Source organism: Mesoplodon densirostris, chromosome 9 (genome assembly GCF_025265405.1).
Source record: "Mesoplodon densirostris isolate mMesDen1 chromosome 9, mMesDen1 primary haplotype, whole genome shotgun sequence".
In the NCBI taxonomy this organism is placed as follows: domain Eukaryota; kingdom Metazoa; phylum Chordata; class Mammalia; order Artiodactyla; family Ziphiidae; genus Mesoplodon; species Mesoplodon densirostris.
The window spans coordinates 99,597,540-99,620,526 of NC_082669.1; the positions used below are offsets into that span (position 1 = coordinate 99,597,540).

Genomic DNA, 22,987 nt, shown 5'->3' on the forward strand with positions numbered 1-22,987 from the left:
AGGTTATAAGAGAATTCTGTTATCAGAATTAGGTATAGTTATTTGGTCAAAACTTCATGGAGGAAATGGATTTAGGATGGAAAGGACAAAATGCAGAACTGAATTTATCCAATTAAAAATAAGCATTTTTCCAATCTAAGAATTTAGATGTCCATTAATTGAAATACCAAGAATAAATTTGCAGAAAGAATTTGAAGTAAATTAATTGTTAAATTAAAAAATTTAAAATTCTTCCTGTGGCTTTTATCATAAATAGTTACTTTAAGTTAAAATAAATAACCAAACATTTTATTTTGTCCAGTTTGAAGCTCACCTATTTCAAAAGAGAAGCAGTAGCAGCAGGAAATATCTGTGCACTTAGCGTTCAAAGCACTATTGCACTATCAGTGGTGAAGTCGGGTTTGATTTGGCTTTTGAGAATTGGTCCATGCTTAGTCATGGTGTGGTTCTATTATGGTTCCCTCTGGTGGCTTTTTAATTAGATGACTAGGGTCACGGAGAGCATTAACATCGGCATACTTCCCCTTCACTCACTTTCACAGTGGCAGGTAATTGTTGAGTTTATTTTGGCTTGTTTTTTATTTTAAGTACTCTTCACGTGCATGACATGATGCCAGAATAAGTGGTTAGTGATGATGTTACGGACAGAGGAAAATAGATGACTAGTATCTAGAATTCTGAAAATTTGCCTTGCTACACTACTGTTCTGCTGGGTCTGTGAAGAAATAAGCACTGAGGCTGTTGCGGGGGGCGGTGGGTGTGTCTTCATTATAACTAGGCTCTTCGAGCTCCTACAGCTTTGGCCCCCAAATCTACTTTGGTGAGCTAGACAAGACTAAAGCTGCAGAGGCTTATAGCCTAGCACAGTGAAAAGCCCAGTTAAGTTTTCCTCCTGGAGGAGAGGAGCACAGAGGAAAGAACAGAGAAGAGCTCAAAACACCTTAGGGGGAAGGCAGTTCCAACAAAGAAGATAATCCAGGGAGAGGCTGAGAAGACCCTCCCCTCCAGAGCTCAGACCAGTTTTGTCCTGGGGTGCATCTTGACCAGCCTTGCTCGTTAAGTCCAGGGCCCCCTGTGCCAGTGTTCTTCTCTGCTCTCTTTTCCTAGTTTGGTTCATTCAACAAATATTAAATATTTATTTAAGCATTCTTGTGTACCTGTATGCAGGCCCAGGGACATAGTGGATAAAATAAAAAAACATCCTTATCCTTTTGGAGTTCCTATTTTCCCTTCTGTAACCGCCCCCCCCCCAAGGCATATATTACCCCCAGCTCTACTTCTGTCCTCAGAATCCCACCTCTGCTACAGGGATATGATTGGGTATGTTTTGGTGTTCGTTTTGTTCTTGACCCATGTAGTTGCTTTTCTTCTTTTGGTTGGTTGTGTGACGTACATGTAAAGATAGACTGGGGAAAGCCTGGAGTTCTTTGCCAAAGGATAGTATGGGTGGACAACAGACATGTTTAGGTTAAACACAGTGAGGCAATTTATGTTTTTGAAAACAAATTGGAAATATAGTTACGGAGAGGATAAAAATAAGGGAGATTACTGAAGGAAAGGCAGTAGACGGCTGCTTTGAATATCTACTGTGTGCAGAGCTTTTTTAGATGTTACGGGGGATGGATGTCAACTAAAAATATTAAAAGATAAGTTAGTACTGGAATAATTGGAACTAGCATAATAAAGTGGAAGGGGTGTTAGACTAGAAATCTGCTAACCAGATTTCCTAATAAGTACCCGGAAGAAGTCAGCCTTTCTGGCCTTCAGTTCCTTTGTGGAATGGGAATAAAACTGGATCAGTGAGTGGTTCACAACACTGTACGTTAAAAACTTCTTGGGGAGGCTTTTACAATTCAGTTTTTGGAGGGTTGGGCTTGGGCCTGTTTTCAGAAGCTTCCACTGATATTATTTAAAAGCTCCCCGGGTCCAGGTTGAGAACTGCTGCACAGGATCAAAGGCATTTCCAATTATGATGTCTTAACATTTTATGAAATAAGCATAGCATGAACAACTATAGCTGTGGAAATATATGCAAATAGGATTGTTGGAATGATTAATGTTAGGATATTATTATTAAGAAATCAACAGGCTGGTGTAACAAAGGGGGTAACACCATTCTTTTTGCCATTAACTTTCATTCCTGTCTTATTTTCCTGCATTTTTTTTTTTTTTTTTTTTGCGGTACACGGGCCTCTCACTGCCGCGGCCTCTCCTGTTCCGGAGCACAGGCTCCGGACGCGCAGGCTCAGCGGCCATGGCTCACGGGCCCAGCCGCTCCGCGGCACGTGGGATCCTCCCAGACCAGGGCACGAACCCGTGTCCCCCGCATTGGCAGGTAGACTCTCAACCACTGCGCCACCAGGGAAGCCCTCCTGCCTGTTTTTTATAAAGAGTGTTAAATGTTTTTCTACAGCTTTTTCTTAATAAATGTTGCCTAATAAGCAGCTTTGAATTTCTACACATCTATAGAAAGTTTCAGTTGCTGTTTCTTATCACTGGAAAACTCCTTAGTTTGTTAATCCAGGGACTAATGAATGAGAGTAAGCAGTGGGGCCTGGAAAATCTCAGCATCCTCAGCAGCACTGACACTTTAGACCATTAGTGTGATGAGGACTTTTATAATGGTGGTGGATATTCCTTATTATTTCTGAAAGGATAACTTTGAGGACATGGTCTATTTATATTTTCCTATTCATTCCTTTACATAATTAAGAACTGAGGTAATATAGTTTTATTGAGAAGCTTTTTTTTAAAGAGAGTCATAAGATCTCAGAGTTGGAGGAAAGAATAAAAGTTATCTGATGGTTGAATTCTTTTTTTTTTTTTGCGGTACGTGGGCCTCTCACTGTTGTGGCCTCTCCCGTTGCGGAGCACAGGCTCCGGACGTGCAGGCTCAGCAGCCATGGCTGACGGGCCTAGCTGCTCCGCGGCATGTGGGATCTTCCTGGACCGGGGCACGAACCCGTGTCCCCTGCATCGGCAGGCGGACTCTCAACCACTGCGCCACCAGGGAAGCCCCCCTGATGGTTGAATTCTTTATTCACTACCCTAGAGAAATGGTTGTCTAAAGTGTATTTGAATCTCTCAGTTACCTGGTAACTCAACTAACTCTCAAGAAAGCTTATTCCATCTTTGGAAAGCTCTGATTATTAGAAAGTTATTTTCTTATATTGAGTGGACTAAGGCCTAACTCTCTGGAGTCCCTTGGGGCCATAATACAGTCTGTTTCTGCTTCATGTTGAAAAGTTCTTCAGTTGACTTTTCACATCTTAATTCTTCTCCACCTAATTACATCCGTTCTCTGGCTGTTTCGTATAGCTTTGTTTTGAGACACTTTATCTTGTTTATTCATATCACTTTTGAAATGTGTTAGCACACAACAGTGTGTGTTTTGGAGGAGAGGGGTTTGCTTTTAAAACCAGCCTTCAATAGGAGATTTCTCAACTTTGCTCATACTGTATTCTATAAGTTAATTTTGTATCACATAAATTGATCTCAGTCATGCCACACTGTAACCCTTACTTTTGACTAGTAAGTTTTTCAATTTGTCAGATTTTTTGCTCATAACCTAGTTATTTGTAAGTTTGACTTCTTAGATGTAACTGTAGGACTTCATATTTATTTCTTCATACTAAATTTTATCTGGTGTATCAATATTTTTGAATCTTAATCCAGTGAATTCACCATCCTTTTTAGCTTGGGATATTGTACAGAATTGATAATCATATCCTTTGTTACACACAAGTCCAGGTGGTTGGCAACCATGTCAAATAGGCAAAGTCATTTTTAGATAGTATATACAAAGCTAAGGCCCAGACCTATGTGCTGTAGATACTCAAGTCCTGTTCCCTGCCTGCTACTAGAAACTTCCCTCTGAGTAACGCTGGCATATATTTTCTTAAAGATCTGCTTTCTAAATCTTCTGTAAACCTCGAACACTCTTTTCTTGGCTTTTCCTAAGGTTAGTGTGCTTCCTCTCACTTTTTAGATCCATTTTAAATGTATCCTCTTCCGAAAGGGCTTCTCTGGCTACCTCATCCCAAGTAGCCTCTCATAGTAATGGGAGCATTACTATTTTATTAGGTCACTTAACGTTGTTCAGCGACACAAGTATGGTTTATTATTTGCTTCCCCTCTTGTAGAATGTCAGCTCCATGAGGTTGGAGACTGTATCTTTTGTCACTTGGTGCTATGTCCCTAGCACCTGGCATAGTGCTTGGCACAAGTTAGGTACTCAGCTGCCGGTTGAAGGATGACTTTACTGCTACAATGTTTTGTTGTAGTTTTACTTTGTGCATAATTTGTGTAACAAAAACAAAAGGAATATTTACTATACCTTTTTGAATTATTGTATTCACTTTCACCAACTTTCCAGAGATTCTGTGACATTCCAGTGATGGGATAGCATACCTCCAGTTGGAAAATCTCTGCTTTGCTCTGATCACCTTCAATCACATCTGTAATTATCTTTACATCTAGCCCATTTTTTTCTGTTCAGTATGCTTCCAAAAGGATTTCATGAAAGATCTTATCAGTTGCCCAGATACATGTAAAAGTGGACAGAATTTTAGAAATTTTTGTCTCAGATGTGAGAGAAGCCTCTAATTGGGTAAAATAATATCTAATTGGAATTTCAAGTAGAAGGATCCTAGTAGATTCCTTATTGAAATAAATATCTACTTGGTATTTATTTTATTTCTCTGACATATGCTTATCAGAGTGGGGCTAGATACTTATTCTTTGTGAAGTTATATTGGGTTTTAATAAATTATCTCTTTACTAGTTCACCTGGAGTCTTGTCTGGAATCCATATCAAGATTACCAGTCTATTGTTTGAGGACTCCATCTTTATTTGAAAATTAGAATGTTATTCAAAGAATATCGGTAGACAGAATTCATGCGGGTTTTTTCATGCAGGCACCAAGTTTTATACCTGTCTGTGAAATTTTGTAATTTGAAAGTCCATAAATAAACATCTGTATGACTTAATCATTATTCTGAAGAGAATTGTGGTTGTTAATGAATTTTTGAAAAAATACATTTTCTGTTTTAATAATATGTGTCTTTTTTCTCCCCCCACCCAGAGAATGGATCTTGGAGAATGTCTGAAAGTCCATGACCTGGCTTTAAGAGCAGATTATGAAATCGCATCCAAAGAACAAGATTTTTTCTTTGAACTCGATGTATGTCATTTTGCTTCAACAAGTTAGATTATATTTTGCAGTAAAATATTTTGAATATGGATTCATATCTCTTAGTGGGAAAAGTCTCTTAGCAAATTATCTTTTTTGTGATTATATATATGAAGGGTAGTACTAAATTAAGATTATGTACTTTCTTGACTAACAATATTTTTTAAAAATAGGTGAAACTGGGTATTTTAAGAAAATGTGTGAAAGTTGTGCGTGTCATATATTCTTTTGAAAATTAAGCATATTCTTCCCAATTAAGGTAGTTGTGATTAAGGAAATACCATCTTAAGCAAATGTAAACAACTAATTTCTAGTGTATATAAAGCCCTTTAATTACTGAATTTTTACATTCGTATTTACTTTTTTTTTTTTTTTTTTTGCGGTATGCGGGCCTCTCACTGCTGCGGCCTCTCCCGTTGCGGAGCACAGGCTCCGGATGCGCAGGCCCAGCGGCCATGGCTCACGGGCCCAGCCGCTCCGCGGCATATGGGATCCTCCCGGACCGGGGCACGAACCCGTATCCCCTGCATCGGCAGGCGGACTCCCAACCACTGCGCCACCAGGGAGGCCCCGTATTTACTTTTGTATTTGTAAATATATATGTAGAGAGAGGGAGGATATTAAGGACAATGTTTTTTTATGTAAAACTAACAGAAGAAATATTAGAGGAAATAGAAGGTACAATTTAGGTATCTAAAGGGCTCAAACTCTTGACTTTATTTTTTTTTTTATACAAACATGAGAATAATTGGGAGTTGTTTTTTTTTTTTATAGAAAGCGTACCAATCAGCATTACATAAAACATACTGATGACCATAAACCTTATATGTTTTATCAATGAGGTAGTAGATGTTTCATTTGGTTTGGGAGATAAAGTAGTAAATAGGCCCCCTGATTTACTTTTTTGAACTTCCAAGAATTTCTGCTAATGGAAATGAAGTCATCTATGTAAACGTAATTTAATATGGGGCTGGAGCAGTCAGGGAAACACCTTAAGGTGATTGTGTTATGATTTAATATACACTGGGCATATAAAATACAGCAGAAATTCACCACCATGTAGATGTAGGGGTATGGTGTTTTCAGTCTTCTTCTATTATGGTATGGTAATAAATTGTTTTTACATATCAAGTATCTACAGATTAAATTTCTAGAAATAGAATAACTGAGTCAAAGGCCAGTTTTGCCTGGTTTCCTCCATGAGAATTAATCAGTTTATACTCCCACCAGTATGTATGAAATTATCTATTTCCCATAGGCCACATAGTGTGCCGTCAAGATTTCTATGTAGCTTTGATAGACGAAATGTGAAATATAGTGTAATTTTAATTTGCATTTCTCTTATGAGTGAGTTTGAAAAAATTTTATAGATTTAAGATCTATTTTTATTTCCTTTTCATTGAACTGTCAGTGTACATTTTGCAGGGGCTGGGTGCTATTTGCTAATCTTGGATGTTAGTATTTTTCTAATTGATTTGCACTGACTCTTAACAGATAATGAAAATTAGTCCCTTTTCTCAGATAATACATTGCAATTTTTTCCTATTTCTTTTTTGGTAGTTGTGAGTCTTGCAAAATCTTTGTATAGTTGTCCAATTTATTAATCTTTTAAAAATCTATTCGATTAATTCAAAAGGCCTTCCCTATCTTGATGTGATGAGAATTCTCTCTCATGATTTTTTCTGGAATTTTTATGGCTTTGTTTTTTTTTTTTTTTTTTTTTTTTTTTTGCGGTATGCGGGCCTCTCACTGTTGTGGCCTCCCCCGTTGCGGAGCACAGGCTCCGGACGCGCAGGCTCCGGACGCGCAGGCTCAGCGGCCATGGCTCACGGGCCCAGCCGCTCCGCGGCATATGGGATCCTCCCAGACCGGGGCACGAACCCGTATCCCCTGCATCGGCAGGCGGACTCTCAACCACTTGCGCCACCAGGGAGGCCCTATGGCTTTGTTTTATATATTTAAATCTGTGATCCAACTTAAATTATTCTGTTATAAGGAATTGAGGTATAGATCTCCCTTTTTCCAGATACTTAGTTGACCCAACACTATTTATGGATTAATTCATCTTTTTTTAAAGATAAAATTTAAACTAAAAGAATTAAATAGCTGTTTCTTTCTCATCACAGATAAAAGGTTTTATTTTGCATTTTCATGAAATTCATGGGTTAATCAACCATTTTTAGAATTTGATATGTGTTGAATAAATTTATATTTTTAAACATTTGTGTTTTGAATTAGCTGTATTTCTCTACAGTAAGATATGAAAGTCTAAATCGGTTGGTTTGAGAATAAATCTTTAAAGTTACTTATAAATGAATTATTATTTAATTATAGATATATTAATATATGCCTGATAAGTGTCTTTTATATAAATATTGACCTGGATTTTTGCAGTGTAGACACTGCTAAAATTCTCAGTGGTTTATTCTTTGAGAAGAGGGCAAGTTTTCCTGATTGTAACATTTTCATTGTGAAAAATTTGAAAAGCACATGAAAACATTATTAAAAATTATCCGTATAGTCAGAAATAATTACTGTTAACATGTAATGTATGCTCTTCCATTTTTTTCTCTGCTACTTTATTTTACAAAAATGATTTTGCTGCATTTAACGTTTTGTAACTTTTTATTTACAAATAAATCATGACCATTTTCTTATATCCTTAACGTGTTCTACTAACACCTTTTTTAAATGGCTGAGGATTAAATTTTCCAAGTGTTACCTGGATACTTAGGGTATTTACAACTTTTCACCATTAAAAATAACACTGTGAAGAATATCTTTGAATATTAATTCCTCCATATACCTTTGATTACTTTCTTAAAATAGATTTCTAGAAGTAAAATTACTAAGTCAGGGGTCATTTTTAAAGCTTTTGATAACCATGGTGCCTTTTTTTTTTTTTTTTGCGGTATGCGGGCCTCTCACTGCTGTGGCCTCCCCCGTTGCGGAGCACAGGCTCCGGACGCACAGGCTCCGGACGCGCAGGCTCAGCGGCCATGGCTCACGGGCCCAGCCACTCCGCGGCATATGGGATCCTCCCAGACCGGGGCACGAACCCGTATCCCCTGCATCGGCAGGCGGACTCTCAACCACTTGCGCCACCAGGGAGGCCCCATGGTGCCTTTTTATAAAGGCTGTGCTAGTTTGTGCTTCCTTCAGCAGAGCATTAGAGTGGCAGTTTCCTTATAGCCTTACCTTTCCTGGGAATTACTTATGTCTATTCTTTGTCAATTTGATAGATGATGAATAGTGTGTTCAATTTGTAACTGAACCCAGTTTTGTTATTTTTTTATTCCCATGGTAGCATTTTAAATAATAAAGTGTAACTTGTGAGTAAAGATATTTATGAATAAGGTTGATTTTTCTTGCAGTAATTGTCTTTTAATTAAACTTTGTAGGCTATGGATCATCTGCAGTCATTCATTGCAGATTGTGATCGAAGAACAGAAGTGGCTAAGAAAAGATTAGCAGAAACTCAGGAAGAGATCAGTGCTGAAGTTGCAGCAAAGGTAAGATTTTCAATCATTTCATTAATACAAAGTATAGTTTTACCTCACTACTTTTGTTTTAACTTTTTATTTTGAAATAATTACATTCATAGGAGATTGCAAAGACATATATAGGGAAATTTTACATACTCTTCCTTTAGCCTCCCCTAGGTTAACATCTTATGCAACTACAGTACAGTATCATAAGCCAATAAATTGGTATTGGGCCAATCCTTACATTTAATTCAAATTTCACCAGACAGGCATATGTGTGTATAGCTCTATGCAGTTTCATCATGTGTTACTTGGGTAACTACCACCATAATTAAGTTACTTAACTGTGTAGCATCACCACATACTCCCTTGTGTTACCCCTTTAGAGCCACACCCATTCCCCACTAGCCCCTGGCCACCACTAATCTATTTTCCATCTCTATAATTATGTAATATCATTGAATATTATGTAAGTGGAATCATGCAGTATGTATCCTTTTGAGATTGGCTTTTTTCACTCAACACAACTTCCTTACTATTCATACAAGTTGTTCATCAGTAGTTCATTCCTTTTTATTTTTGAGTATTCCATGGTATGTATATACCACAGGTTAATCATTCACATATTGAAGGACATTTGGGAAGGACATTTCGGTTATTGGCTAATACCAATAAAGCTGCAGTAAGTCTTTACCTACAGATTTTTGTATGAACATACATTTTCATTTCTCTGGGATAAATGCCCAAGGATACAGTTATTGGATCATTTAGTAAATATATTTTTAGTTTTGAAAGCAAGTGCCAAACTTTTTTCTAGAGTGGCTGTACCATTTTACATTCCTGCCAGCAGTGTGTTAGTGATCCAGTTTCTCCACATCCATGCCAGCGTTTGATGGTGTCGCTATGTTTCTTTTTCTTTTTTTTTTTTTTTGGCCGTGTGGTGTGGCATGTGGGATTTTAGTTCCCCGACCAGGGATCAAACCCGTGCCCCCTGCATTGGGAGTGTGGAGTCTTAACCACTGGACTGCCAGGGAAGTGCCACTGTGTTTCATTTTAATCATTCTGAAAGGTGTGTGGTGATATCTCACTGCAGTTTCAGTTTGCATTTCCCTAATGACTAATGATGCTGAACATTTTTTTCACGTGCTTATTTGCCAACTGTATAACCTCTTTTGTATAACCTTTTCAGTGAAATGTTTGTGTATGTCTTATGCCCATTTTCCAAATGGATGGCTCATTTTTTTAATGTTGAGTTTTGAGTATTCTTCAGATGTTCTACTCTACTCACTACCTCTTAAAAATGTTTTGTTGAATACTTATATGCAAAAAGTAAATAGAAAAAAGTACAGTGAACCCCAGTGGATTCAAAGCCATCAGTCTTGTGCTATTGTTTCATTATTTTAAAAGCAAATTCTAGACATCATATCATTTCACCTCTTAAACATAACCACAAATTACATCCATAAAGGTAACAATTTTTAAAAATTACCCAATATCCAGAATGTGTTCATTTTTCCTGTGTAGAGTTGGTTTGTTGAATCAGAATTCAAAGTCCACATATTGACCTTTGTTGGTTTGACTTACTACTTTATAGTATTTTGTACCATTCAGTATAGTCTGGCACATTTTATGAAAACGCAGAATGGAGGCAAAGTTACTCAGTAGAGTTTAGGTGACATGTAGTGCTCATATATGTGTGTACAAAGGGAAATGGATTCCTTTGTTTGAGGAGAGGGTTATTTTTATCCAACTTTTTCTGGAAAGTTCCCTTAAGATGGGGACTGTAAAGATGGGCATCCTAAAGTACAAGGAATCTCATTTCTCATGGTTGAAAGAGATCCACAGGTGTTGGCTAGACCCCAGCTGTATTGATTTATACAGTATTGTATTGGTTATCTATCACCACAAAAATGCTGTTTAACAGACTACCTCAAAACTTAAAACATTAAATATTTATGTAGCCCATGAGTCTATAATCAGTGACTTAGGCTGAACTTGACTGGGCAGTCATTCCTGTCTCAGCTGGGCTCACTCACGTCTTCCAGTTGGCTGGAGGCTGCTGAACTATGGCCTAGAAGGCTAGCCTGGCCATGTTCCCATGGTGGTGGCAGAGGTGCAAAAGTATCAAGCCCAGTCATACAAGCACTTTTTAAGCCTTCCCTTATGTCATATCTGCTACCGTCCTGTTAACCAAAGCCAGTTACATGGCCAGGTTCAGAGTCAGCGTATGATGGTACTCAGTTACGTAGCAAAGGGCACAGATGCAGGAAGGGTGAAGGGTTTTGGTCATTAATGTAGTCATTCTGTGGCAGGTATTTACAGAAAATATCGTTTTGTTAAAAGTGGTAGGATAATGATAACAGAGTTGAGGATTTCTTTGAGGGACAAATATATTGGATTGAGGTAAATTTAAGAAGTAAAGATTACTGGCACACTACTTTGTTGGGACTGGATGTCCATTTCAAATCAAAACCTTCTTTGCAGGACTTGCCTGGTGGTCCAGTGGTTAAGAATCCTTCTTCCAATGCAGGGGACATGGGTTTGATCCCTGGTGAGGGAACTAAGATCCCACGTGCCACGGGGCAACTAAGCCCACGTGCTGCAATGACTGAGCCCGCACGCCACAACTAAGACCCAGTGCAGCCAAAGGCGAAAACAAAAACTTCTGTACTAATATTATTGGCCACACAGGCTGAGTACTTATTTTGTAGCCAAAGTAAAGACTGTGTTTATGTTATCATGTGCTGTTAAAACAATTAAGAATGAACTAGATTCCCACGATGATGGTGGTGGTGAGGAGGAGGCATATCAAAATGCAAGGCAAGAATTAATCGTAATGGAAAGACATGGACTAAGAGAGAAGGGTGCCATGCTTGTATACTGAATATCAGTAATGTGCTGCATGCATGTACAGGCGCATTTTCTCATTTCTCACAACTTTGTGAGATTATCCGTACTTCTCAGATGAGGAAGTAGATTCAGGTTACGTAATATGGCCAAAATTGCATGGCTGTTAATTGGTCTGGCAGTTGGACTCTAAAGCCATATCTTTGCTTTAAAGAATATCCTCCAGTTCATTTCTTTTACTCATGTTTGAGCGTATGCTATTTCTTGGGCATTGGAAATACAAAAATGGTATACAGATATCTTTAAAGTGGTGTGATACACATAAAAGTAATGGTCATAGAAGATACAAAGATGGCACAAAGGAGGGTATTGCCCTCTCTGCTTAAGTGTCTTAAGTGAGGGTAAGGTGTGGTGATTGATTGTTCACCAGTGCTTCACATAATAGACTCTTGAGTTGAATCTTACTGAATAGACAGACATACACTAGGCAGGTAAGGGAGGTAATCGACGACATCGCAGTAAGAGGGAGCAGTACGTGCAAAGTCACAGGAAGAAAACAACAGGGTAAGTTTGGGAAACTAAATATAAGTGTAGATTTGTTGTGAAGTTGGAGAACAGAAAGAGATAGTTTGGAAAGGTACAGAGAGCCAAATTGTGTACGAAAGTGTATTTTATACTTGGAATGCACTGCCAAAGCAGAGGTTGAGAAGTAATAGATACATTGAGATCAATTGTATCCCTGAATTCACTGAAGTAAAGGCAGGCAGGCTCAAAACATCTTGATGTCCCACCAGTTCATTTATGATATGCTCAGAAAGCATTAGTTGTACTCATATTGCCTTAGATAACTTATGTCTTTTTATGCAATATTTTGAACTTTGGTACATTCTGCTTTTTATTCATGATCTTTTTTGATTCTCTCCAGGCAGAACGTGTTCATGAGTTAAATGAAGAAATCGGTAAATTGTTGGCTAAGGTGGAACAGCTAGGAGCTGAAGGGAATGTGGAAGAATCCCAGAAAGTAATGGATGAAGTAGAGAAAGCACGGGCAAAGAAAAGAGAAGCAGAGGTAACTAAATTCTTTATGCTAGTTTATAGAGCCTTAGTATCTGTACTTCCTAAAGAACATATATTTGACTAGAAATTATTGAAAAATTATTACTATTAAAGGAAATTTAAACCAGTTTAAAAATATTTAACTAGTTTGTGTCATACTAATGGGTTGTATATCAAAATTAGTGGTTGCTTTGGAATTTAGAGTCATTGATCTGTTGAAATTTTTAACTAGTAAATGAAATTAACTAAACTAGCTAGTCATACACAACAGTCTCACACACATGCAGTCTTTATATACATGGTCACTGTGATACCCTACCCCCTACTCCATGGCCCATGCAATTATAGTATTCTCCCTTCTTACTTAGTACAGTCTGCTAACACATTGGGAGCCTCCTCTCATTCTTCCTCCACAGCACAGATCAAAATCTGATATTCTGCAGACAAAGTTCTATTTTGTTTGGCCCCCCTGATATTTTTTAGAAAATCGAATGCCTTTGGATGAAAGTGTACTCTCCCCTTTACCACAGTCTCTGTTGTTCCTAACTGTATCACACCTGGGTTTAATTTTTTCTTATTATCTAGCACTTTAAGGCAGAAGCTTAGATAATTGGTTTATTTTTTAATTTTATTGAAGTATAGTTTATTTACAATGTTGTGTTAATTTCTGCTCTGTAGCAAAGTGACTCAGTTATACATGTGTATTCTTTTCCATTCTGTTTTATCACAGGATATTGAATACAGTTCCCTGTGCTCTACAGTAGGACCTTGGTGTTTATGCATCCTATATATACTAGTTTGCACCTGCTAATCCTAAGCTCCCAATCCTCCCTCCCCACACCCCTTAGATCATTGATTTTAGACCATTTAATGCTGCAAGTTTTCTTCTAAGCACGATGGTAGCTTAGAAGGTATGAAACAGATTTTTATATGTTGTTTTTATTTTCATTCATTTCTAAATATTTGCTAATATTGCTTTGTGATTTCTTTTTTGACTTGTGGGTTTTGAAGGCATGTGTTTAGTTTTTACATATTTGGATTTGTTTTTTGTTTGTTTTTTTTTTCAGATTTTTTCTGTTAATGATTTTAATTCAATTCTGTTGTGGTCAGAGAACATGAGTGTGATTTCAGTTTTCTTAAATATGTCAGTACTTGTTTTGTGGCCCTGCATATGGTCTGTCTTGGTGAACATTCCATCTGTACTTGAGAAGAATGATATTCTGCCTTGTTAAATGGAGTGTTCCATAAATGTCAATTGAGTCAAGATAGTTAATTGATTTTTTCAAGTCTTCTGTATCCTATTGAGTTTTCTGCCTGTGAGAGGAGTGTTGAAGTCTCTATAAGTTGTGGATTTGTTTATTTATGCTTTTCATTTTGTCAGTTTTTGTTTTATTTTGAAGCTCTTTTATTAGGCTAATAGACATTTAGGAGTGTTGTGTCTTTTGATTAATTTAACCCTTTATTATTTTGACATGTCCTTCTCTGTCCCTGTTAATGTCCCTTGTTTTGAAATCTCCTTTATCTTAATGTTAATAAAAGACTCTCCAGCTTTCTTCATAAGTTGAAGTTGTGTACTGTAAACCCTAGAGAAACCACTGGAGGGGAGAAAAGAGTTATAACTAATAGTAGCAATAAAATGGAATCCTAAAAAATACTTAATCCAAAAGAAAGGCAGGAGAAAAGGAACAAACAACAGATTGGACATATAGAAATTAAATAGTGGGATGGTAGACTTAAACCCAGTGTACCAATAATTACATTAAATGTAAATGGTCTCAACAGTCCAATTAAAAAGCAGAGATTGTGAGACTAGATTTAAAACAAGACAAAACAACAACAAAAACCCCCCACAAGACTTAGCTATATACTAGCTACAAGAAACCCACTCTAAATACAAAGACACAGATTAAAGGTTCTAGGCTGGGAAAAGATATACCAAGTAGCCATTCTAGATAGTTTTAATGTCTTAATATTAGGATTTCTTTAAATGTAATTAATATCAATCCAGAAAATAAATACTATGAATTTTAAAATGCACAAAGTATTTTATAGCTAGTTTATTTCCCCAGAAGACTCTTGGGTAATGAAGCCAGCAATCATTATTACTTTCCTTCCATATATTGGCGTTTTCATAAAACTTCATATATATATTATACACTTGGTGATTCACTAGTATTACCCAGTAGCTCAATATTGTTAGCCTGTTATGTATTATCAGTTGATTTTTACTTAGGACAGTGCATTAAAATGTTTACTTTCCTATTATAGATTGTGTTCAGCTGTACGTAATAGGAAACTTAACTTACAATGACTGAACCAAAGAAGGGTTTTGTTTTTCTCATTTAATAAATACTTGAGGTTAGGAAGCCTGGGGCTGGTACAGTAGCTCCATGATGCCATCTAGCATACAGGCTACTTCTAGCTTTAAGTTCAGCCATCCTTACTATGTGGATTCATCTTTATGCTTATCAGTTTGTGGTAGCACTATGGCCACTAAGCCTAAAGCCTTACCTCTGTGCGTAAGTAGAAAGAGGAGGAATAACAAGGCACAAAGGTTGAGTTGACTTGTCTTGTGTGTTGTGTTTTCAGTTTTCCTTTTTAAAATTTTTTTATTTTGAAATATTTTAAGAAAAGTTAAAACATCGTGTGAAGAATTCCCCTATCCTTCACCCAGACTCTTCAACATTTTACCACATTTGCTTTATCATTTTCTTTCTACATGAGTGTGTGTGTGTGTGTTTGTGTATTTTAACTGTTTGACAATAAGTTATAAATATGCTGCCTCTTTATCCCTAGATACTTCAATGTGTATTTCTTAAAAACAAGGATATTTTATTATATAACCACAGTACAATTATCTGAATTAAGAAGTAACATTGATACAGTACTATTAATTCATCTGAAGACTTTGTTCAGTTTTTGCCAGCTGTCCCAATAATGTTTTCAGAAAAGAAAAATTTTTTTGTTTAAGATCCAGTCCAGGATCACGTATCGCATTTAGTTGTGTTTCTCTAGTGTAATATAATCTGGTACCTCAGTCTTTGTCTTACATGATCTTGACAGTTTTGAAAAGTATAGGCTAGTTATTCTGTAAAATGTCCTTCACTTTGGATTTGTCTAATATTTCTTTCTCATTAGATTTTTGAGAGGAATACCACTGAAATAATGTTACAGCCTTATCAAAAGGCATGTGTTAGTGGTTTGTTCATTTCTGGTGATGTTACCTATTTTTCCACTGTGAAGTTACTGTGTTTCCCTTTTGTAATTAATAAGTGTCTTGGTATTGACATTGTAAGTATTCTGTTTTTCATTGCGTCTTGATCCACAGGTTATAGCAGCTGTTGATGATTTTCATCTGAATCTGTTGACTCCTTTTTAAAGAATTTTCCTGTAGATTCTGTCAAGCGGTGTCCACTTATATCTCCTTAGCAAAAGCTACATGGAAGCTTGGAAACGTAATGTTTTTAGCTGGCCATGCTGCCGCCTCGAGCAAAAATCAGAATTCTGTTAATAAGGGAAAAGAGTAGAGTGGATGTGCAAATCCACTAATACTTATTATTTCATTAATGAGCTTAATAAAATGATTTGAGTACAAGACATCTCAATCTCCGTAAGACACCTTTCATCTTTGTCTTTAGAGCTACTCTGTTTGATGGGAAGTCTTATCATTTGTATGCCCTCTCTGCATTTACATAGGGGGGAAAATGATATGTGGGCAAGAAGGCAGTGGAAGGAAGCTGTAATAGTAAGGAAGACATGCATTCCTTTTCTCCAAGCCTGGGTGACGCTTCTTCCTTGATCCTTCACTGATGTATACTTTTGGGGTTGCTACATCTCATTTTTAACGAAAATTACAGAAAACAGAACATTGAGAAAACCTTTTAAGAAAGTTGTATCATGTTACTGTTATGGTATTTCTTGACCAAAGAGGCTCTGATCTTTCATTTCCAGTGGAGAAGCCCCCAGGACAGAGGATCGGGGTAATGGGGAATCTATAATATTCGTGACAAAATAGTCGTGCTTTTGTGTGTTCATTAGAAACATTTTTGGTATAAACATAGTGTATTTTGTGTAATTGTATGATTTTAATGTGGTTTATATGAACATTGTTTCTGTCACTTTTTTTAGGAAGTTTATCGGAATTCTATGCCAGCTTCCAGTTTCCAGCAGCAGAAACTTCGAGTCTGTGAAGTTTGCTCTGCCTATTTAGGTCTTCATGATAATGACAGACGACTGGCTGATCATTTTGGGGGTAAACTGCACCTGGGATTTATTGAAATAAGAGAGAAGCTTGAAGAATTAAAGGTACATTGGTAAATTAATACCCCTCACTTTATCCAATATAGTCACTCATTCTTTTGATCTGTGTAAGTTGTCTTTTTGTGTAGTATTCTTGACTGATTCTAGACTATTCTTAACTGTGATTCTGTTAACAATTCATAATGAATAGTGTAGGATTGTAAATGGAAATGTAGCTTGTTTAATGGATGATATCTGAGAAACAGACTTTTAAAATCTTCTTATTCTGGGAGGAGGTACTATTTTGTCTTGGATAAGATGTTGAATTAGGGAGGAACCTTGCAAACTGGGTTCTAAAATAATGCCTAAAATTTCCAGTGATACTTTCTTTTTTTAATAAAACGAATAGTAATTTAATATGATATTTACTTTAAAGGAAGGTTGAAAAAATGATCCAATATTTATTTGAAATATTTTGCAGTTCACTAAATAGCAAACTTGTAGGACCTCTAGTTTTATGCTTTTGCCCCCATTTCAGAAAGGACTTAGAAACCTATTTTTTTTTAAAAAACGACAGTCACTGTTGCTTAAATATATAGGCTGTTGTGAGAAAGGCAACACAGCTCTTACTCGTCTGCTGAGTTCTGAGAAGATAAGCAAACCAAAAAAAAGGATATTTCTAAAGAGGTGAACATAAGCAGAGTCAATGGAAAGGACCAATTTACTTTTCGACAATCTGATGTGGCTAGTTTTTTAAAAAAATTGTGGCACTGTAACATTTTGTCATGAATTGAGGACTGTCTCAAAGATGGGAAACACTGGGAAGTGACTTTTTGTGCAGTTATCACTGAAATTAACCCAGGATCCATAGTTTGACATTTAAAATAATGTGGAATCAGAATCACCTAGACACGTCTCTATATTTGTAGTTAACTGTGAGCTCGTCCCAGTATTTGGAGTAGCTAGGATGACCTTGGGTAAAGTTTTTGAAATTACAAAAAGAGTTTACTATAGCAAATGATTGTTTGGCTTGAAGTTAAAACTCAAAAATGGTACCTAATTGGGAACCTTTGCAAATACAGACCTAGCAACAGAACTGTTTAGCATTTCACTGGTACTTTTTAAAAGCAGCAGCCTCAGGACTGTAACTAGAAGTCAACAGAAGACATTTCTATATTGGAAATCTTTAAAGAGTTTAGAATTTAGAAGACGTTAAGAGGAGAAAAATCTTGTGACAAGTGACTTGGAAATATTAAGAAGTCATGGAGAAACATGAACTTTTATATGGAAGGGGGGAAAGCGTTTGGAAACCAGACTTGTAAGTCTTAATCACTTAATGATTATACCTGGCAAAACTTTAAAATGAATTCTTATTAAAAACTTTAATGTTAGATATGGTAAAGTTTAGGATAATGCTCACTAAGAATGGGCCCAGTAAATAATGCTTCTCATTTAGTATTATTTGAACTGTCATTGTTTTTTTTAAGAGAGTTGTAGCTGAGAAGCAGGAGAAAAGAAACCAGGAACGCCTGAAAAGAAGAGAAGAAAGGGAGAGAGAAGAAAGGGAGAAGCTGAGGAGGTATGGAGTAATTAATTGAGTAGTCCAAGTATCTGAAGTTGAACATCCCTGGTTCTAAAAAGAGATGTGATTATGCAAGGTTGTAGATGTTAATAAATCTGGACATGAGAAATTTGTTTACTCTTAAAAATATTACCGTGTGAAATAATGTTTATTCAAGTATGTTAACTTATGGCTGTTTAAGTTAAGGAGATTTCCTTCAAAATGTATGGAAGAGGGAATAAAGATTGCTTCACATCTGTATGTTTAGTAAGATTTATAACAAGGCCCTTTCCTAGCCCTCTGATTTTCATAATGGGCTAGCTTTGTACCAGGCTGGCATGGAACTATTTTATGATATATACTTGTGGATAGAAGGTTTGGGTATTTTTTTGTCTGCTTCTTTCATTGATTATTTTACATTGTACTTTGATTCTGTATTTCTTCAATTTAGGAGCTATAAACTGTTAAAATTTTTATTCATTTATTAATAGCTAAACACAATTCTTTTTATATTGACATATTAGTTGATAAATTCGTATTCTTCATATTTAGAATGTTTACATGTTCTGGGTCACTTTTACCCATTGGCAGCAAGTTGTGTGGCATCATGTTTATAAATTCAGCAATTTTCAGATGGAGGAGTATGCCACAAAACATTTACCTGTAGTTCTAACTTAATAGTGTTCCCTTAATTGTATTACGTATCTCTGAAATTTAAATACCTTCTCTTCAGCAGATGTCCCTAAATTAATTAAAATCTTTGATAATACAGGACTAGGTTATGTCAGCTTCTTCCAGGCTTTGATCGTGTTACACTCAGTCTATTTCAAGACATTTAAACTGACTTCATTTGTGTTACATGGCTTGTAACAGGTAATCTTTTTGCCCTGTAATGACAAAACAAAACAAAGCTACATATGGACATGTTCCTATTTAGAGGAACTGCTGTCATTCTTCCGTTGATATATATGTTCTTTATTTACTGGTAAATTTTACCTCAGAGCTTTGTCTCCGTTCTCTTTTGTGTATACTAAGTTTCTGTGGGAATATTGCCCAGTATTGTAATATTTAAGACAATATGAATGGTATTTGAAATCTCAGTTTAAGTTAAAATTCAACAGAATATAGTGCCACTAGTATAAACTATTCAACTGAGGTGATAAGTCAAATGAGAAAAAAAATTCTTTGCAGGACTACATTTTCACATATGTAAAGATAATGAGAAAGTACATCACATCTTACTCCTTTAATGACAAATGGCAAATTGCCTTTAACATTGGTTATAAAATGTTAACACTGTTTCAGAAATGTTAAAAAAATTTTTTTTTTAACTATCTGTGAACTTGAGGACCTAAGTATGGAAGATGAGGAAATTACTAGTAAGTACAAAATGACACACAAAATGGGATTCCAACTATGGTATTTAAAAGGATAATGATAAAAATTACTGTCACTTGATGCTTATTATGTGTCAGCCACTGCACTAAGAATTTACCTATATTCATCGAATACTTGAAAGCCCCCTGTGAAATTTTTATTACTATCCCTCTTTTGCAAATGACAGACTAAGCTGAGGGAAGATACATAATCTGCCCAGGCCACACAGATAGTGAGTGATGGAAACAGTTAAGATTTACTTACATCAGGCTGAATCCGAAGTCATGCTGCAACCATGGTATATATTCTCCACCAAAACCCCCCTGTGACTTCCCAGTAACCGTAATATTAGCTATTACTGTCTGTTGAGCTTTAATTGTGTGCTAGGAAATATGAAGAGTACTTTATATGAGTATTGTATGTCATATTAAGAAACATTGTACGATTGAATTCAGTGTTCTAGGGATTATAGTATGAGGTGATAATTACAAAGTATTATCTCACAGATTAGAAATTTTAATCTGTTCCGTGAGGGAAAGAAGAAATGACAGATACAAATAACAAAGAATTGTTTCCAGGTTGGGAGGTGGTTTTTGGAGATTTAGTGAGTTGTGTTGTTTCAGTCTTCTAGGAGCATATTCTTTTTTTTAGAGCCAGGTAGCCTAGTTAAGGAGTATGCCAAAGTGGGGAAGTCTGTAAAGTTTGTGGTGCCTTTTGGAAAAATTTGTGTACATACATACAAGCCTTATATTTATAAAATTAATATAAAAATTAGAAGTGAGGATGTAATTTTAACAGTACATTGTACCTTTTCTTCCTTCTTTATAGTTACTTTTCTAAAAATAGATTTTTTTTTTTTTAGGTCTCGATCACATAGCAAGAATCCTAAAAGGTAGGTATTATACAAGATAAGTTGTGAAGCTGTGTTTTCCAAAGGTAGTTTTTTATAGATTAAATATCTTTCTTAAAATGAATGAGAATTAATTAGTACTCTTAATTCTTTTGTACCTCACATTTGAGCAGTGTCATTTGAGAAGTTGGTCAGAAGATACTCATGAGCTACAATTTAGTTTTATCAGAGTGAAATCACAAAGTGCCCTGGAGTTATAGAGAAAGCTAAAAATATTTCAGACTATTTTATTAAAATCTTTAGAAGCTCAGAGTAAACATGTGACGGGATTTATTTTTAAAAATCAATTTGGGTGGTATATCTAAGAAACACCTTGAGAGGTTGTACCTGTTCAAAATATAAATAAATAGTTGGATGCATTTTGAATGAGGGAATCCATGGTGAGTTAATTAAGGGGGGAATGAAAATGTTTAGTTTGCACCCAATCTAGACTTTGAGTTGAGTTTATTACTTCTCCCCTTGTACAGTGATCCCAAAAAGCTTTAAAGGGGCATTTTTAAAATGCCCCTTTAACTAGGAAGAGGACAAGATAACACTTTGTTTTGACCTTTGGCACTAATATTTGTGGGCTTTTTGAAGCTTCTTTTTTTAATACAGTTTTTACTAGTTTCTGACAATTTTTCTCTTTCTAAGGTGAGGAAACACGGTGCACTTCATCCTTCTTAGTTCTTCACTTGCTGTTCTCTCATTCCTGTCCTGAGCCTTTCTTTCTTTTTTTAAAAATAAATTTATTTTATTTTTGGCTGGCTTGGGTCTTCATTGCTGCGTGCGGGCTACTCTTCGTTGTGGTGCGCGGGCTTCTCATCGCGGTGGCTTCTCTTTGTTGCCAAGCACGGGCTCTAGGCGTGTGGGCTTCAGTAGTTGTGGCACGCAGGCTCAGTAGTTGTGGCTCTTGGGCACAGGCTCAGTGGCTGTGGCGCAGGGCTTAGTTGCTCGGCAGCATGTGGGATCTTCCCAGGCCAGGGCTCGAACCCATGTCCCCTGCATTGGCAGGCGGATTCTTTTTTTTTTTTTTTTTTTCTTTTTTTTTGCAGTATGTGGGCCTCTCACTGTTGTGGCCTCTCCCGTTGCGGAGCACAGGCTCCGGACGCGCAGGCTCAACGGCCATGGCTCACGGGCCCAGCCGCTCCGCGGCATGTGGGATCTTCCCAGACCGGGGCACGAACCCGTGTCCCCTGCATCGGCAGGCGGACTCTCAACCACTGCGCCACCAGGGAAGCCCGGCAGGCGGATTCTTAACCACTGCATCACCAGGGAAGTCCCCTGACCCTTTCTCATGAGTCCATGCCTACGCAGAATGCCCTTTCTCATTTTTTTCAAATCCTACCATTCCTTATTCAAATCACATCTTCTTTTTTGAAACCTTCTGAGTATTCTTGACTGAAGAGTAACTGTTTCCCAAGAACTTTTTCCCTGTAAACTAGAGCATTTGTTATGAAAGAAAAACCTTGTTTCTATTAGATGTCCCTTAACTACTTTCTAGCATCTTTCAGTGGTATTTCTGCTTAAAACACTAAAAAAACTAAGGCATTAAACAGGACCAGTTGTGTCAGCTAATTTGTATTGTTGTTGAGTGTTTCAATCCAGGATGAGAAGTAGAAATATTAAATGATGATACTGTTCTTTTTTTACCGGTTGGTTAATGCAGGCTTCTCCCTTCGTTGAAGAGAGATTTAAACTCTTTGTACATAAAACATCTTTAGATATTCAGGCCAGAAATTTAATTTCTACTACTCTAGTCCAAGCCACTTCTTACCTCACTATTTACAATAGCCTCTTAAGCAATTTCTTAATTTCTGTTTCTGTTGTCCACTTTCCTTCGCCTCAGTCTGTTTTTTACATGTCGGCCAGAATGAATTGTTTAAAAAGTGAAATAGATCCTATCAGCCCTGTCTTCAAACCCTCTAAAGGTAATTCTGTTTCATTCCTAGGAGAAGTTGAAATCCTCACCATGGCTTTATAGAGTGATCAGTGTGCCCTAGGGTAGTTACAGTTTATTTCTTGTCTCAGCATATTTATTAATAGCTCCCCCTTTCCCTCTGTATAATTTAATGTTGAGACCATCCTGGTTTGAATGACAAAGTACTTGGTCATCCTGCTTGTTAGACTCTTAATATTACTCTGCCTTGCTAATTTCATTGCAGCCAAAAGGGTTTCTTCTATTCTTTTGACATGTTGAACTTTCTCTCACTTCAGGGCCTTTGCACCCATGTTCCCCCTACCTGAAGCAGTCTTCTCTGAGCTGGCTGATTAGCTGATTTCCTTACTTCATTTCATCTCTGCTTAAACGGGATTTTATAAGAAAAGCCTTTCCTGCCTA

The 22,987-nt window shown here is 36.7% G+C and overlaps 1 protein-coding gene across 10 annotated transcripts in view; it reads left to right on the forward strand.

The window, feature by feature from the left end:
• LUC7L2 (LUC7 like 2, pre-mRNA splicing factor) overlaps nt 1-22,987 on the forward strand; it is a 59,149-nt gene that overhangs the window by 29,499 nt on the left and 6,663 nt on the right. For all 10 annotated transcript variants that reach the window (XM_060108936.1, XM_060108938.1, XM_060108940.1 and 7 more), the window contains 6 exons: nt 5,085-5,183; nt 8,594-8,704; nt 12,450-12,593; nt 16,709-16,885; nt 18,307-18,398; nt 20,620-20,649. In XM_060108936.1, the coding sequence (XP_059964919.1) occupies nt 5,085-5,183; nt 8,594-8,704; nt 12,450-12,593; nt 16,709-16,885; nt 18,307-18,398; nt 20,620-20,649 (653 nt within the window). The remainder of the gene's footprint in view (nt 1-5,084; nt 5,184-8,593; nt 8,705-12,449; nt 12,594-16,708; nt 16,886-18,306; nt 18,399-20,619; nt 20,650-22,987) is intronic.